The 18,994-nt window shown below is 29.8% G+C and overlaps 1 protein-coding gene and 1 long non-coding RNA gene across 2 annotated transcripts; both read right to left on the bottom strand.

Moving 5' to 3' along the window:
* Positions 1 to 710: 710 nt before the first annotated feature.
* Positions 711 to 1,895, bottom strand: LOC105784513 (probable transmembrane ascorbate ferrireductase 3). The gene is made up of 4 exons (XM_012610411.2): positions 1,659 to 1,895; positions 1,535 to 1,583; positions 1,255 to 1,454; positions 711 to 1,163 (listed from the first exon to the last, which is right to left on the bottom strand). The coding sequence occupies exons 1-4, from the start codon at positions 1,830 to 1,832 to the stop codon at positions 906 to 908; spliced, it is 681 nt and encodes a 226-aa protein (XP_012465865.1). The 5' UTR covers positions 1,833 to 1,895; the 3' UTR covers positions 711 to 905.
* A 3,917-nt stretch (positions 1,896 to 5,812) lies between these two features.
* LOC105784323 (uncharacterized) lies at positions 5,813 to 7,249 on the bottom strand. The gene is made up of 2 exons (XR_008192435.1): positions 6,767 to 7,249; positions 5,813 to 6,668 (listed from the first exon to the last, which is right to left on the bottom strand). It is a non-coding gene; the product is annotated as an uncharacterized LOC105784323 (long non-coding RNA).
* Between the last annotated feature and the right edge of the window lie 11,745 nt (positions 7,250 to 18,994).

The raw sequence follows: 18,994 nt of genomic DNA on the forward strand, positions 1-18,994 counted from the left end.
AATAAATTATTAAAAATTTTAAAAGGAATAAATAATAAATTAAAAGATTCAGTTTGTACCAGTTCTCGAGTTAATCAGTTCAAAGTCCCTTTTTGAACTAATACCTCGGTCAATTCTTGATCCGATCGGTCGATCTATTCGGTTCGAACAACATTGATGACATAGAGTAAATTATTGACATTGAATCCAAGTAAATCAAAACATTACCTGTAAAAATATCATAGAAGCTCCTGGATTAAGAGTTAGATTACATTTAGTCCTCTTTATTTAAAAAATTGACAAATTAGTCATTGTACGTTATATCAAAGAGCATACTAGTCTTTTCATTTAAAACTCCATCCATTTTTACCTTTAACTGACTATGTGATTGAAATAGCGACTAGGTTGTCCTTTAAGTGGTTTTCAAATAATTATTAAAAAAATTATTTATTTTTAAGATTTGCATTGAACTAATGATCAGTTTGCTCTTTTTTTTTGTGAATTACAACAAGACAAAGTCCGAACAACAAACGCGACTAGTGCAACTCGAATCCAAGCCACACCTGGGGCCATGAATACCCTGATCATCAAGCCATTACATGGGGTTCAATCAGTTTGCTCTTTAATGTAACATATAATGGCTAATTTATTCTATTTTTTAATAGAGAAAGTAAAATACAATCTAACATTTAACGCATACGCCTCAACGATACTATTACCAAATCCTAGCATTTTAAAAAATAAACTTTTAAATTAAGATAACTAACAACCATTTTGGGTTGATAAATTAAAATGGAATTATAAAAATGAATTACAACATCAATCCAATGTAAAATTCACCCAAAAAAAAATAAAAATAAAAATCACACACACGATTGAAAAGAAGGAAAGAAAAAAGGGGGATGATTAATTAAAACAGTAATTGATCAAACATAACGGGCAAGAGCAACACTGAGATCAACAAATATGCCGAACAAGAGGATAGACAGTCCCAAGAAATTGACCAAACGTGCTTCACGGTTACTGCGCAGTCCAATGAAGGTAGCTTTCTCCAACAGCCCAGTGAGAGCCGCCACTATCGACATGTATAGCAATGTCCGGCCACCGCATATGTGCCATGGAAGCAGGCTTTGTCTTGTTACGTCTGGTTGAGTGAACATAAATGTAATCAACCCTGCTAACCACTGCACCAGCCCCCACAATAATCAAATTTATGTAACAATAATTTATATAACTCCCAAAAAGTTTAGGATAATATTAAAGTCTGAAATTTACCTGCAGCACAAACAAAGAAATGGCGGCGATACCGATCCATGAATGCAAACTGTAAACGTCTTCAATGTTGGTCATATCGTGGTACTTGAAAACAGCACAAAGTCCCACCACTGCAAGCACAAATGCCAGAAGCTGAAGTATCATATGGACTACCTTCTGCACCATGTGTGTCGCTTGTACTGTCTTGTACACCATCATTGCTGCATTTTTTTTAACATGATCAGAAAAAAAAAAGATTCAAAAGTTGATTTTTTTTTCCGTGATCAGTTTTGCCAATTACCTTCACCAGACAGAAATATGAATCCGCAAAACATAAGAAAGGGGTGAACCTACATGCATGAGAAACAATGAAATCATCTTTTTCATAATTACAACATGTAAATATTTGGGTTGGTTTTACTTACATTGAAAACACGAACAGCATTGTAAGAATCATATTCGATACCTCCACGATAATGCAGCAACCAAACGAGCATGAGGGCGAAAGCCAAAATCCCAAAGACGTGAGCAAATATTGTTAGACGAGAAGCTGAACGTTTATATTGGGAGACAACTACGTGGTGGTGGGTGGAATGCATGGTGATTAAAACTCAGGGAGTGGGATTGTTGACATGAAAGAACAAAGGATGAAGGCTTAAATATATAATTATGTAATTGATTCTGCTAAACTGGCAGGGTTTCTTAGAGGAAAACTTTTTCAAAAATCTACACCTTTGGGATTGCTTATTTCAGGGTTTTGGCACTTTGGATGTAGGAAAACTTTGAGCTTGGGCAAAGCATCATCCGTATTAGTGAATTAGTTGCAAAAATTACTAATTTTATTACAGCAAAAAGAATAAAAGGAAAGGGATTTGTGTAAGCTTTCTCGTCCAAGCAAAGGCTATAGAAATAGTAACTAATTAGAGGTTGAACCTATACTTTAATTTTATCAATTTTAGTTTATGTACTTTTCGAGTTGATCAAGTTTAATTTATATATTCAAATTTTGAAATTTTAATCCCGACTCAAATAGTAACAGTTAGATATCTAATCATGTACTATATATATACAATTATAGATTTAGTTCATAGTCTCCAATTGAATCATTCTAAGTAATGGTGGAGCCTGTATTTTTTTTATGGGGTTGAAATTAAATTATATATATTTACGATAGTAAAAATATAATTTCATCATTTTAATAGCCTATATCTTTATAATTTTTAAAGGATTAAATCAAATTTTTATCATTTTTGGGGGGTCAAAGTACAATTTTATCATTACTAATTTAAAATTTTATAAATTATAAAGGGTCTAAATTAAAAATTTACCATTTTAAGAGGGACCATGGCCCCTCTAGGTCTCCACTGCGCTTCGCCACTGATTCTAAGTCACTATACTTTTCAAATTTTGAAATTTCAATTTTAATACAAATGACAATAGTTAATTCAATTTTAATGAATAATATGTAAAAATAATAAAATTTTTGTGAGAACTAACATTTAAATTTAAAAAATAAAAAGTCTAAAAATAACTAAATTAAAATATAAATATTAAGTCCACAATTTTTAAAAATTATAGAAATTAACAGTACTCAAATTCATACAAGTGTTTGCAGCTTCACCCTCACTTTAGACGTGCCCCACAAATCTAATAGAACACATGGAAACTTAATAAAAAAGAGAAAACTCTATGTGTTGAAGATAAAAAATGGTCTTAGTTTAATTGGTATGAGTATTGTTTTCAATGCAAGAGGATGTGGGTTTGAGTGCGCTAAAACGCATTATTCTCCTATCTATGGATTAGGGTGGAACTATGGATAATTCCAAACATTTTCTTTAAAAAAACAGATATAATTAAGAACCTGTAATAAAATTGTTAAAAAGAATTACAAAAATCATTTTAATGATAAATATTTTTGCAAATCTACTATAAAAATGAATGAAAGCCATAAATGCTAAGATTAGTCAAAGATAAAATTTCTCTTTTTCTAATTTTAAATATTTAATTTTCAGAAATATTGGTGCAATTATGCAAATGCTTAATGGTTATTTAACCATTACCAATTGATGTGTTAGTGGAGCATGATGATTAAACCACTTAGCCTTTAATTTATAATTTTAACATATAATAACCTTAAATAAGTCAACTAAGCATGATTAATTAACTTAATTAAAAAGGCTAATTATAGTATAAATATTAAGAAGTGGAGGAGAGAGAGAGAAAAAGTCTTCCTCTCCCCTTTGTGCCGTCCAAAGATTGAAGGGAAAGGAGGAAAAGCTTATTTGTTTTTCCATGGTTTTTACCATCCAAAATTGATAAGGTAAGAATCTTTTTTCTTCATTGATTTTTATGAATTTATAAACATCTCAACTTAACGTTTATTACCCATTAATTAGATTTTCAAATTGTTAAGTTGAATACAAGTTGTCAATAATGGATAGTTGATGAAATTGAGCTTAATTTTGACGAGAAATTGAAGTATGAGTTTTGAGCATGTTAGGACTAAGTTGAAAAGTAGAGAAAAGTGTTGGATTTGTTAGAAATTTAACTAGGCTTTATAGATAATTTTATGATATTAGAGACTAAAGTACCTAATTTAATAGCAAAAGGACCTTAATTAATATAACATTGATAGTTTGGGAATATAATTAGGATGTTTTGAAGTTTGGGGATCAATTTAGAATGAAGGTCATAGCTTGGAGATGTAGGTTAGAATAACTCATTTTTTATACAATGCCTACCCTACTCATAAATCCCCCAAATCCTTAAATCGGAGAAAAATATGCTCTTAAGAGCGTTTAGACCCACGTCTTCCTAGTTGAAATTAGACTTTAATAATTATTAGACATAACAGTAAATCTAGACCTCAACGCTTACATTCTTTTGTCAATTTGACACTTATGATTTTTTGAGCTAAATTTGGTCATTAACATTTCAAAATGATTCAAATCCTTTTTCTTTAACGAAAATATTGACTAAAACATTATTTTTAACGATGTTAGTGTGACAGTCCGTGTGGCATCCACGTGTACTTCAACCCAACATCACATTATTTGTCTTATATGCCACATTAACAACTAATTTAAAATTTATAAAAATATCCAAAAATTATAAAATTATAAAAAAAATTATAAACATCCGCATGAAATACACGTGGATTGTCATGTTTTTGAAAATTTAATGTTTTAGTTGGTATTTTCATTAAATAATAATAATTCGACTCTTTTTAAACGTTGATGGAAATGTTTGACTTTTTTTTAAATGTTGAGGTTAAATTTAACTAAAAAATAAGAATCAAATTGACAAAAATGTAAACATTAACTGCTAAATTTATCATTATGTCTTATTAAACTTAAGAATTATATACTCAAATTTTGTAATTGGTGGAGTTCATGACTTTACAATGTATAAACAAAAACTATTTACTTCATTTCCTAAGTCAAATTTTTTCTTTAAATCGGAATATTTCCAATTTTACTTTTAATTTTCTAAGAGAAGATAAGTATAGAAAGAATAAGCAAAAGATGAGGAAGTTTTTGAGTGGTGGCAAAGTGACAAATGGAGAGGTATTGAGCTGTGCAATCATGGGATGAGACCAAACACCCAACACTCCCCATCACATTTTGTCAAACTCAAAGGCCAAGTTGCCAACCCCTTGGCCATTGGCTCCATCCTATTTCCCACCACTATTTGATGTATATTTGGCCCTTTTCTATGTTCTCTCTATATCTCAAATTCTCAAAAAAAAAAACCTCTTCTTATCCCAAGTTTTGAAGTACCCAATTCTCCGAAATCGACTGATTGGCACTTTGCTAAAATTTACTCAACTATAATAAATGAGTCCCCACATTCCTTTTAGGGTTGCAATATGCTTGGGAAAACAATTGCTATTATTCACTCCACTATAATGTGGTTTGACATGTCGAGAATGATGTACATAAATGGACCTACTAAAACTAATAAGAAAAAGGAGTGGCTATATCCACAATTTATGTTTTTTTTTAACAATCTCATTATAAGATTCTTTTTGACACAATTCTTAGAACTACCCATAGCCCCTCCCCAATCTATAAATAAGAGGATAATGTGCTTCAGCGTATTCAAACCCACGTCCTCCTGCATTAACAACAATACCCATACCAATCAAGTTAAGATCCACTGATCAACCACAACAATAATATAATTATATTATGTCTTTATTGCTAAAATTTGTGAATTTTCCTTATATAATGTCAACATACTTTTCATAATATAATTAATATAAATACATATTCAATGCTTTTTTAAATAATTAATATAAATATGCTTTCCAATAAAATTGCAATTGATTACATTTCATTTTTATTGAAATTAATGGTTTTAATTTATGATCACATCATATATTATAAAAAAATTGATGTAAAAATATAATTATAAGAGAGAGAAAATGAAAAGATTGGTGATGGATTTAAAATTAAGTTAGTTCATATTAATGTATATGATCACTATTTCATATACATATTATCACAAGATAATAACATGTGCTATAATAAAATATCTTACTAAGTTAGGTGTTACAAGTCAAGTGACACCAATTCAATTGATAAAAATACGAAAAAGTTAAAGTTGTCGTTTTAAAAAATATAGAGATAATTAGGCGAATACACAGTTCAAAGTGGCTTTAAATGGCTAATGACTAAGACTCTACACCTGCAGGATTATATTACAGACCAAATTACCAAAAAATAATATTTTACAAAGATTTGAAATCTCCTGATCCTAAGTAAAATAAAAATACATCTGTGGCGAGTTGCCAATAATTTTCTTCTGACACTCAGTACTCTTAGACTTCGAAGAATCAGGAGCGATGCTGCATGTTCAGTCTGCTCAGTTGAAGAAGAAACCGTGGAACACCTCTTTCGAGATTGCGAATTCACAAAACAGGTCCTACAGGAAGTTGGGTTGGACACCTCGCACATAAACGCAAGTCATACATGGAAACAATGGTCAGCCTCTTTCTTCCAAATGAATAATATTAAAATATGTACTACCATGGCAATTACTATTTGGGCAATATGGTACCATAGAAATAGAATTTACTACGAAGGAAAAAAGGAAAGGGTACAAGAGGTTGTCGATTTTATTAGAGCTATTTACGAGAGTTAGGGCAAGTTAAATCCTCAATAAAAACTAGACTCAGTCCAAGAGAGGTATTTTGGAGACTCCCCAAGGAAGATCAAGTCAAAGCCAATTTTGACGCAGCGTATTCACAACAAGACATGACAGCAACTGTGGGAGTTGTTATAAGAAATCATGAAGGATTTGTTATGGGAGCATGTCCTTACCCACTAGGAAGAATAGGGGATCCAACCACTACTGAAGTGAAGGCGTGTCTACATGCCGTCATATTTGGGGAAGAAATGGGCTTTCGAGATCTGGTTGTCGACGGTGATTCCCTTACAGTCATTAAAAAGCTTAAGTCAGATTCAGTGGATAGATCGGTGATTGGCAACATCATTAGTGAAATCCAAAGAAAAATACTCAGCTTTGTTACCTTATCTTTTGAGTATACCCCTCGAAAGACAAATGAATAAGCACATGCCCTTGCAACTCGAGAATACAACCTAGATAACCCATCCTATTGGATTAAAGAAGTACCAACAAAGATTGAACCCATCATTGCCAACGACCAAAGAAGACTCTAGAATCGGTAGAAATAGGACATTTTTGTTCGAGTCCGGGGATGCAACACAAAAACGTCTGTCCTCACCACCCTCTGATGAACTCAGATTTAGGAGAAATCTGGTATGGCGCTTCAATGAGACTCTTTTGAGGTGATGAAAAGGCACAACCAGTATCCTCCACCACAACAACTATAGATGCAAGAAAGAGGAAATGTGATTCTGATTGACGATAGGATTTAGGCTTTTTTAAGTTTTCTTAGGTTTTTGCTTTGATTATAGCCTTAAAAGAGGCGTTTTAATTTCTTTTATTTTTTCTTTACTGTTAGGCAAACCTGAGGCACCGCCTCGGTTATTTATACTCTATTGACAGCTGTTAGACAGTTGGTGCTTTCAGAACTTTGATTAGTGTACCACATATCCTCTTTTTAATGCATTTTGATTTTACTTCAAAAAAAATTTTAGAGATAATTATATAATTTAAACATGTTATAACTTTTAAACTGACTACATAAAAAATCATTTTCTCAATTAAAACTATTATTTTGTTATTTTGTCAAAAACAAACTACTCATATTATTTTTTAAATGTAAATTTTTATATAATATATTATAGTTTTACTCGTGGGACAAATTTTAGTCGTTAGTTATGTGTTTTACAAATTTTTTTTTGTAGATAAACATGTTCAAGAGTCGGAGTACTACTTATCCAAATTTAAAGGCGCGCTCGAAATATGGGAGGATTTGGACAAAAGTATAAAGCTGAAAAAATGTGTTTGTGCAAAAAAAAATTATGCTCATTTAAAATATGAGTCGAGCTTGGGCTCCAACATTTAAGGTCCAAGCCTAGCCCGTTTTCTACTTTGTAATATATTATTTTATTATATTTTGATGTAGTATGTAATTTATATAAAATAAAAGAAAATATATAATATTATAATGTAAACATTAAAAGATATGTTAAGTTATCAATGTTTAAAATTTAATAAAAGAAATTCACTGAAATAATAATAAAAGAACAAATATTAAATTAATAAATAATATATTTCTTAAAAAGAATTAAAACATAATATGAGTGAGACTAAAACAAGCTTAGGTTAGTCATTTTCAAATATGGGTGGGCTTGGCAAAACTTGAGGCCCTTATTTCAAACCGAACTAGGCTTGGGCGAACACAAAGTGCACTAATATTACTACATAGGTTCAACTCGACCCGGTTTATAAACACCTATTTGGAGGTTAGGGTTTAGTTAGCTCATATATAAATATTTATGCAATCACTTGTTTTTACATAGCAAGCAAACATATGAAATAACTTTAAATTTTAAAAATAATAACTACAAATATTTAAAATTTTATTTTAAATAACATTTATACCTTATTATAATAACTACAAATATATATTAAAATTGAATAAAGTAGTTTTTTGTGATTTTCATCGAACTTGTACTTAGTTAACACAGTCATAGCTAGTTATTCAAATAAGCTAGTATATATGTATGAATATGATCATTAATTTATAGTCGTCAAAATCGACTATATTATAGTTTGAATAAAATTGGTGATCCAATCGATTCATCGATACCATACAATTAGTAAAAATCGGTTGAACTGCTAAAAAACAAATCAATTAAAATCAATTGAAATAGGTTAAAACTAGTTTAAACATTTAATTTTATTATTATAATTGATAAATGAATGTTTATATTTTTATCATTATTTATTTGTCTTTACTATTTTTTTCCTATTTTCCTTGATTTTTGTAATTTTTTATGAATTTTCTTTTAATTATGATTTTTTCTTTATGAACCCAAGTTTCAATTTTTTTAATTATGAATTTCATCTCTTTATTTTACGAAAATTCAAAAGTTAATATTTACTTTAATTTGTTAGATATGTTTTCTCATAAAATAATGGGTAAACTACAAAAATAGTCACTTTTGTTTGCCTAAGATTACATTTTAGTCACTTATGTTCGAAATGTTATGTTTTAGTCACTTATGTTATCATTTTGTTACGAAGTAGTCACTCTACTGTTAACCTCCGTTACCTCCCTAACAGCAGTCCTACGTGGCAGTTCAAATGGGTTTTAAATGTCAACTTGATGTCCAGTTGCTGTGATGAAAATATGTTTTTAATTAAATAAATTTAATTTGGACTGCCACGTAGGACATCCAAGTTGGCATTTAAAACCCGTTTAGATTGCCATGTAGGACCAGCGTTAGGGAAGTGATCAGTTTAACGGTAGCGTAACATTACACCCAAACATAACATTTCGAATATAAGTAACTAAAATGCAATCTGAAGCAAATAAAAATGACTGTTTTTATAGTTTACCCTAAAATAATTAATATAAAATTACATCCAAAAGTCCAAAGAACAGCATGAGATCCATCCATCATTCAAAATTATATTTAGATTTAAAAATGGAAGATACTATAATCATAAGTTGATGTAAATCTATACCTAACACACATTTGAGTTTTAATTTAATTTGATTTATTAAAAGGGATTAGGGTTTACTAATAAAAGAATAAAAGTAGGTTGAGAACCAAAATGCTATATTACAATCACATGAAGGCAAAAAACAGTTGATGGGACCATTTGCTTAACCCCCACACTTTATTAATGTCATGTCTCAATGGGACATAACCTCAAAACTTGCACTGAAAGAAAACCAAATGTTCATATTCTAAATTTCAATTTTTCAATGTATATAAAATGATGGGATCCAAGGACAGACACATTGAAAAATCCCAACAAGATTAATTAAGATAAGATATGTTTCAAAATAATAATTAATGGAGACGAAGATGTCGATTGAGTCTTAGTTCAGTTGACATCAAAATTATTTTCAGTACAAGAGATATAGGTTCGAGTATGTTCTATGGATAATTCTAAGCATTATATCAAAAAAAAATAAAGAGTAAGAATCGTAATACTATACTCATATGAAAGGAAGTAAATCAAAATAAATAATAATAATGTACTAGTTTTTTACGTATTAATTAAAATATTTTAATACCATAAATGGTTCTTCCGGTAGTTTAAATATATGATATTAAAATGATTTAAATAATTAAATATAAATTTGTATGTTAATAAAGAAGAATTCAAAAGTAATATTATAAGATGAAGTAGGTAAAAAAGTATAAATATTTTATTTTTTAAAATTGTAAAATATTAAAATGAAATAAAGGTACAACAAATTCTTTTCTTTTTACCAAAGAATATACCATTATTTTATTCTTAGTTAAAATGTGGTAAATAATATACTTACTTGTTTGAAAAAAACAAATTTATTTATTAATTAATTTTAATTATAAAAATAAAAATCACTTTAAATTTAATTAAAAAAATATTTTAAACTAAAACTTTGCTTATATATTCTCGTATATTCTTTTATGATTAGTGAGTGTAGGGCAGACAAACATTCCATCGGTCCACATCAGCTTAAAGCAGAGGCATTTCCTTTTTATGTAATTGTATTTTCTTCTCCTTTAGGACGTTTGAGGAGGCAAGGAGCTGAATCTATTGTCCCCATGTTTATGACTAAAATGCCCATGCCTGTTCTCCTGATTTTATACCCTCGTTATGAAATAACAAAGGTTTAATTGAGTTGGTGTCACTTATCAATCGATTTTTAATTTAATTAAAAAAATTATCAAACACTCGTCATTTGAGGATTTTTTTTAGATCTTTTTATATTTTTATATAAAATCTAAAAATGTATACACATAATGAGATTTGAATTAAATGTACCATGATTTTTGATATTTTAAACAAAGTCTCGTTTATTTTTTAATTTTTTATAAATATATTTGTTACATATTTTTTTCACCCTGTATTATAATTTAATGGTTCATAAAATTTCTTAGGGATTATACCTAAATCATTTTTATTAAAAAGTGAATTTTGAATTAAAAAAAGGAGAAGATTAGGCACATGTAGACTTGATCATGGGTCGGGTCACCCAGCTTGGTTCGAGGACCCACCTGAAAGTTGAGAGGTTTTGGGCAAAAAAATAAGGTCCGTTTAGAAAATGGGTTGAGCCTTGGATGAGCTTTTTTTGGCTAGGGCTCGGCCCAAATTTGCAAAAAAAAAAAGTGTTGTTTTGCCACTGTTTTGCTGTCATCTCACTATTATATTGCTACTATTTTATTATTATTATTTAGATATTGTATAACTCTTATTTTTTTTGTTAATTTTGTTACTATTTTAGAGGCATTTACTTGTTAAGTTGCATTTATTTTAGTGTTATTTTAGTATAAAGACTTTTTAAATTTATTTTCAATTCGTTGGGAAACATTTATTTTAATATTTTTAGTGTATTTGATGTATTATATATTTTAAATTTATTTTTATATAAAAAAATAATACGGATAGGTCGGGCCGGGTCAGGCCAAGCTCAAGTTTTAACTTTTTTAATCCGAGTTGGGCTTGGACAAAATTTTAGGCCGAGCTTGAGCCTATAAAATAGGTTGAAATTTTGTTACGGCCCGATCCATGATCACCTCTAGGTATATGGTAAACATTCCCAAAAATAGTAAGGAGGAAGGGATGTGAGGAGTTAGAGGTAGGGCTGAGCAAAAAAACGATATGAATTAATATGAAAAAGATCTTAAAATTTTGTTAAATAATATACAAAAGCTATAAAATAAAATTCATTTTATCAAAAAAATTTAAAAATTTAATATGAAAAAACAAAAATCAAATCGAATTATAATAAACAATTTTAAAAATTTAAATTTGACAGAACCGTACCGGTATCGAGTTAGAGGATGAAATAATTGAGATCTTCATTACATTGTGGAAAAGTGGCAATTGTAAGCTCACGCGCATGGAATCCAACGTAGGCAAGAAATTTAACATTGGACTTTGGGTGATGGATGGAACCCATGCTGTTCTTGGAAAACGTTTAAGAGATATTATGTTTTTTTTTCGACCGAAAGCCGAGTGGGAGGCTGTATTTAACGGTGGGATTGAAAGTGATGATTGGGAATTGACCCCCGCCCCCTCCGCCCATGATTAACGGCGTTGACGTCCGGGGTGTAAATCACAATCGGCCCTAACCCATTGCATTGCATTGCATGCATGCCTGCCCTTAAATTGCGCTCTAACTTGGTTCTGTCTTCCTCCCGTTTCTGGGAAATAGAAATTTCAAATGGTTAATAGATTTATTATTGTCTGCCAAAAAGTGCAACGGCTAGTTGATGCTGACGTGGAAGAAGACAAGATGTCACGTCTGCTCAGACAACCTCTGACCCATGGGGCTCCGCTTCCTGTACCAAACTATTGAAGCAATTTAAGAATATAATTTTATGCATGAAGTTTTTATTTCACTCGCTTTTTACGTCTAATCATCTAAAACGAAACTGGTGTTGTATGCTAAATGCACCCCCAAAAGGATGTTGATGGCGGCGTACTGATGGCACGGTTAGCGTTGTATCAGGGGATGTTGTTGTTGGGGAAGTGATTAGAAATCATCTGGACAAGAGGATATTCTTGAGTATAATAGGCTGTTGGGACCTTGTTTGATATATAATGTTGAGTTTTTGGGTATTTTGGATGAATTGATTCTTCTTTAGAATAGATGATGTAATAAAGTGTTGATTCGAATAGATAATATAAATGTTCTTCAAGCCATTTAGGAAATAGTCTCAACGATATCTTATTCAACACTTATCAAACATATTCAACAGTTTCGGTTGGAAATAGGCCAATGCGAAACAGAGCAGGTCCCTAAAGAAGAGAACATAGAAGCGGTTTGCATCGCTAAGATAGCTTTTGACAAAACTAAGTGCACCCCCAAAAGGATGTTAATGGTGGTGATTGAAGGATCTTGAAATCTATTCTGATTTAAGGCTTTGGCATTAGGCTGAATTATCCAAAAATGTTTATTTTTAATTATAATTATCGGATTAGGTCGATTTTTGTAAATTTTATCGGATTGGGTCGATTTTGAAAAAAACGCGTCCAGCTGGACATGTCTTTAAGTAGATATGAAAGAAAAACACTTCCAATTAGATAAGTTTTCAGCTTTGGCCAAATGGATAAATGCTAGTGTTTTTATTCTTGAGTCCCGAGTTTGATTCTTCTTCTACTGACATTTGTATTTTTTATTTCACGTTGCTTCAAGCTTTTTAAATCTTTAATTAATTTTTTTAACATATTAGTTCTTTGGTTAGATGGTTAAATAGTTACAATTACATCCTTGAGTCTCAAGTTTAATTCATCTCCGACTCATATTTGTATTTTCTATTTCATGTTACTTCAAGCATTTTAAAATTTTAATTAATATTTTTAACATTTTAATTCTTTCGTTAGATAGTTAGATAGTCGTAAGTACATTCTTGAGTCTCGAGTCCGATTCCTCTACTACTCACATTTGTATTTTTTATTTCATGTTGCTTCAAGTTTTTCTAATTAATATTTCTAACATATTAGCTTTTTTCGTTAGATGGTTAGATAATTGCTATTACATCCTTGAGTATGAGATTCCATTATTTTTATGAACATATTAATGTATTTTCTATTTTAACTTTTAACTTTTTATTTATAAAATGAAATAATTATTGCAAATATCATTAATTGAAAGAAAATTAATAATATGCTTATAAAAATAATTAAAAAATCATCAAAACATTAATTAAAAAAAACTTGAAACAATATGAAATAAATAAAAATAAAAATGCAAGTAAGAAATGAATCAAACCTGGAACTCAAGGCTAAAAGCACTAACATTTAATCATCTAGCCAAAATTGAAAGTGTATCTAGTTGGAAGCGTTTTCCTATCATATCTACTGAAAACGCGTCCAAAATCGACCTAATCCGATAAATTTTATAAAACCGGCCTAAGTCAATCAGCATTTTTGGGTAACTAACCCTTGGCATTAGGCCTAATTTGTTTTTTCCCTATTGACAGATGATTTTGGGTATCGGTTGAACATAACCTATAGGATGCAAAGATGATGTATTGTTGTTTGGTTTGTTTACTTGACATTCTCTGCTTCATTCATTTCATCTTGATTTGTGATTTTCTGCATTGTTCCTATCCTCCTCATGAGTACATCATCATTTTTTTTTCCAATGTCTTCAATGAATCTACTCTTTCAACCAAAATAGAATTTAAGAACGAAGTTAGAAATTTATTTTTGGGGCAAAAATTAAATTATAAAAAGATTAAACCGAAATTTTTCATCTTTGGGGGCCTTCCCCTTGGCGCCGTCCTTGTGAATTACCATTTAATTTATTATTATTTTGATATAATGTTAGGGGTGAGGATAGAGGTAACAAGGTTCGAATCCAATGTCAAATGGATATTTGACAAGAGATTTAACTACCATTTCATATAAGTCAAAACATCATTTGATTTATTGTATATATATCAATTTCTTAACCAAAAAAAAAAATCTAGATTAAATTTAAGGGTTTGGTTGAGATTAAATGGGTAGGAATGATGTTGATTCCTAAAACCCACCCAAATCCAATCAAACTCCACCATTGAGATGGATTATGTGTTTTAATTTTTGTAGTTACAAAAAATCATATTAACCATCATTTTACTTTATATATTTTTTATTTCTTAAAGTATTTATCGGAGCGAATCTTATAATTAGGGTAGATAGTAACATTTTGCCTTATCCTTTATAATGAATCCAATAAACCAAATAGGATTTGCACTCAACCCCACCATACAAACCTTTGCATTTTATCATCACTGAATTATCAAGAAATTGTCAACGACATCTTAATTGTGTTGACACAAAATTCAATCATCTTGAATGATTAATGGCTAGTTTACTAACGAGGTTGAAAAATATAGTAAAAAAGAGTTTTTAAAAAATTTGATAATATTTTTTATTATTGTTAAAAAGTTAACTTAAACACGAAAAAATTGATTTAACATTAATTAAATGTGAGGAAAAATAACAAACATCACAAATTCGAAAAAGCTTAAAATTGTGCTTTTTTTATAAAAATAATATAAAAATTAATTAATTACGAAAATAGGTTGGGGATAAAATATTTACGAAAGTGAGCTGTTTGTTATCGTATCCACTAGTGTCGCCCGACACATCGGTAACACCACTCCCCTTTTTCAATCAATCATCACCCAATCATTAGGCTTTTAAAAAATATTTTTTTTTGTTACCACTATATCAAGCGACATCCGTAGGTATTTTAAAAGATACCTATAAAAGTATAAGTATACACCGTTGGAGAAAAAAACAACAAAAAAAAAGTTATATTTTTTATGGGTGCCACCGGACTGTCAGTCTATTGGCTGCTGAGAGCTCTCTTATTTTTGCTTTTAGGCTTTGAGAAGTTGTTTTACATTATGGATTTTACTTATGGTCATTCCTCTTGCAGGTGAGGACTTTGACTAGAGAGTTACGAACTACTTCATTAAAATAATTAAGAAAAAACATGGAAAGGACATTAGCAAGGATAACATGGCTCTTGGGATGCTTAGGAGGGAAGTTGAGCGTGTCAAGAGATTTCTTTTTCATTTTTTCTCCTACTATATACTCGTATTTTTATAAGTATTCTAAAAAAATACATAGGGTGTTGCCTGATACCATGACGATACTAAAAAATTATTCTTTTAAAAGTCTAATGATTACGTGATGTCGTCGATGTGTCAGGCGACACCGATATTTACTATAACAAACGACCCATTCTTGTAATTAAATTTTCTTTAATCTTATTTTTATAATTAATTAATTTTTATATTATTTTTATTGAAGGGACCTAAAATTGTGATTACCAATCAGATTGAATTTAGTGCAACAAAATCAGCTTAGCACTTGATTAGCATAATCGTGAGTGGCGTTAGTTAAAAAACGGTCCAGTTCCAGCTGTACAGTAAATGCATTCACGTTTTCTTATTGCCACAAATAAAATATTGCAAAAAAAACACAAAATTTTGACCGTTGATATGATTGGAAATACGCGTCGATGCGCCGAATTTTAAGCCGTTTCACTATAGCCACGTGGCACGCCGGATTATGGAAATACGCTAGGGCCCCACGCGATTCTCGTAGGAGGCAGCGGCCACCTTTCACGCTTTTGGCTTTCTTTTTCTTTTTTTCGGTTTCCATAATTACCCTCTCTTGGTCTTCAGAATTTGTGAATACGCCATTCGAAGGTCCTCGTTTAGGGCAAATCAGTATATACGTAGAGTATTGAAGGGTAATTTAGGAATCACGTGACACGCGGCGCTTCACTGCCGTGGGCTGTGGGCGGTTTCAAAAGCAAAGGAAGGAAGCGTTCCGTGTTGAAAATCAGTTCCATTAATATTGATTGATTTAATCAATAATTGAAATTATTCCTTCGTTTCTAAGTAAAATAATTTATTGTTTAGTATTATTAGTTAAAAGTATGAGGTATTGAGTTCGAGTTTTATTATGTATAATTATATTATGCGAGTTTTTGATTTCATTATATACTTATGTTATGCGTAGATTCTTTTTTTTATAATATATTTTAAATCGAATCGATTAAGTTATTGATTCAATTAAAATTTTTTAAAAATAGATTAAAATTTTAATTTAACAAATGTTTGCTCGATTCAACTGGTTCGTATCGATTCTTGAGTTAATCAATTCAAAACCCCTCCCCAACTAGGAGTGTTCAAATTTCGATTAAAACTTAATTAACCAACCAAATCTATTTAATTCGGTTAATTGATCGGTTAATCGATTTAATTTAGTTAGAGGTCGGTTAATGATTTTTTAGAAGTTTGATTATCGGTTAATTCAATTCAAAATTAACCGAACTTAATAATTAATAATATAAATTATATGTAGTTTTAATTCGGTTAATTCGGTCAAATGAAATCAAATTTTTTGTATGTTTTATACTTGTTTTAACAAAAAAAAAACATATAAATTTTAGTTAATTCAGTAGTATTTCGGTCCGGTTAATTTTTTTAAATTTCGGTTCGATTAACAATTAAATAATTAAAAATGTTGATTAATTCACTTTGATTAACCGAACAGTTAACCATTTGAACACCCCTACCTTAAACCGGTATCTCAACCGATTTTTAATCCAACCTTTTTTTTTATTCAATTGGTAAAAATAGATGAATTCTGAAAAAAAAAAAGTTTTTATGGTTTACTTTTAGTTTAATATTAAACCCAAATTTGGTTCATTTTATCTCGATAATATTTAAATATTAAAAGGAAAAATCTCTTTTAGGCCCCCCAAAAGTCATTGCAATCATTATTTTTACCCCTAATGATTTACATTTTATCACACTTTCTTTGACATTGCTCACTCTTGTCTTTGTCCAGTTGATTAATTTTATTCTTTACTTATTATTATAGCAAGCTTTTGACACTTTATCCCTCTTTCAAAACTTCAAACTTTTTCATAAAGAAAGAAAATTCAAAGTTCAATTTTCAAGCTTTGGGAGCCTTGAATGAGGGATAAAGTGACCAAGTAAATTTATACACGTAGATGAAAAATATATGTAAAAAGTTTATATAATTTAAATTAATATTTTTTTTAAAAATGATAATACTTAACCACGGGTTAGGTGAAATATTAAGGGTTTCTCCTACTTTAATCAGTGGTTAAGAGTTTGATCTTCGTTTTGAGTATGAAGAACAACTTTAAATTCCATAATCAGCGTCTACCCCTTAATAGACCTAGAAAAATATGAGAAATTAATCATTAAACTCACTTCGATAAGTACCTTAAAATGAAATAATAATAATACATATAAGGGAAACAAAGTAGTTTATTTTAATAGTTTTTAAGAGGTGGGGTTATCTTTTTCAAAGTAATTAAGGTTTGTTTTAAAGACATAAATCTCCGGTATTAACTCATAATTTGTAGAAAAAGTGGTTTTTAAGTCAATTCCTTAAGTAAGTATCAAGATTTTTTAGTAAGGATAAAATTAGGAATATGAAAATAAATCTTAGAAATACTATGTAAACACTCGAATGGTATGGGCAGGGGCGAAACCAGGGGCTGGCAGGGGCCTAGGCCCCCATAAAATGGAAAATTTTTGAGTATTTGGATTAAATTTAAATTTTAGAGTTGATAATATTAGGAAAACTTTATCTGAATATCACTTTTAATCGGATAGAATTGAGTTTGAATAATAATAATAATACAATTACAATTACATGACACAATAATATCTTATAATATAATAATATAATGGTGAAATTTCAATTCTAATCTTTCTATTTTTGAGATTATGTAAGAACGGTTAAATTTTAGTTTCGATCTCTTTACTTCATTCAAATTTGAAATTTAATCTCTATACTTTAATTTCGACATAATTTGGTACCTCAACTTTTATAATATCATTAGTTAAATTAAATGCTTATCTCAAAATTAAAATGCTTATGCGAACTTTTAAGAATCGTTAACATTGTTAAAACTCTCTATTAAATTCATGTCCATTACAGAATACCAAGTGAGTAATTTTTTTTTTAATTTCAAAATATCATACCAATAAATTCGACTGAAGCATTTTAACGATATTAACAAATAGACCTAAAATTTCAAAATTCAAAAAATAAAGAGATTAAATTCCTAAAACTAAAAGTATAAAAATTAAATTCCAATGTATGATTAGTGTTGGAGTTTGTGTAACCCGAATCTCATCACTTGTTGAAGAAATAAATCCAGTGGTAAAATAAGGGGATCTATGGGGGCGAATTAAGCACAAAACTGGACTGGGGTTGCGACGTTCGCCCCCGTAGTACGGACCATACCGCACAAGTAGAGTCCATAAAGAACTACATTCTACTATTGACTTTGATTAAAACAAGATTTTTAAACCCTTAAATAGATATAATCGAAACTCGGAATTGTGAATATATTTTTAAAGATTTGTATGTAAGTATTGAAAATCCAAACCCTATAACTAAAGTCCTCTTTGGATACGCAATATATATATGTATGAATTCAATGTATTGTGATATTTAAGATAGTAATTTTAAAGATAAAGTCGAGCCAATCTCCTTGGCAATATATGGGTGGGATAAAGATGAACACCCATTTGAATATTACAAGAAAATATTTTCATGAATTTGAAATTCCGAATATGGTATTTGCATATTTGTGAATTTAAATGCT

Source organism: Gossypium raimondii, chromosome 13 (assembly GCF_025698545.1).
Source record: "Gossypium raimondii isolate GPD5lz chromosome 13, ASM2569854v1, whole genome shotgun sequence".
NCBI classification, from domain to species: domain Eukaryota; kingdom Viridiplantae; phylum Streptophyta; class Magnoliopsida; order Malvales; family Malvaceae; genus Gossypium; species Gossypium raimondii.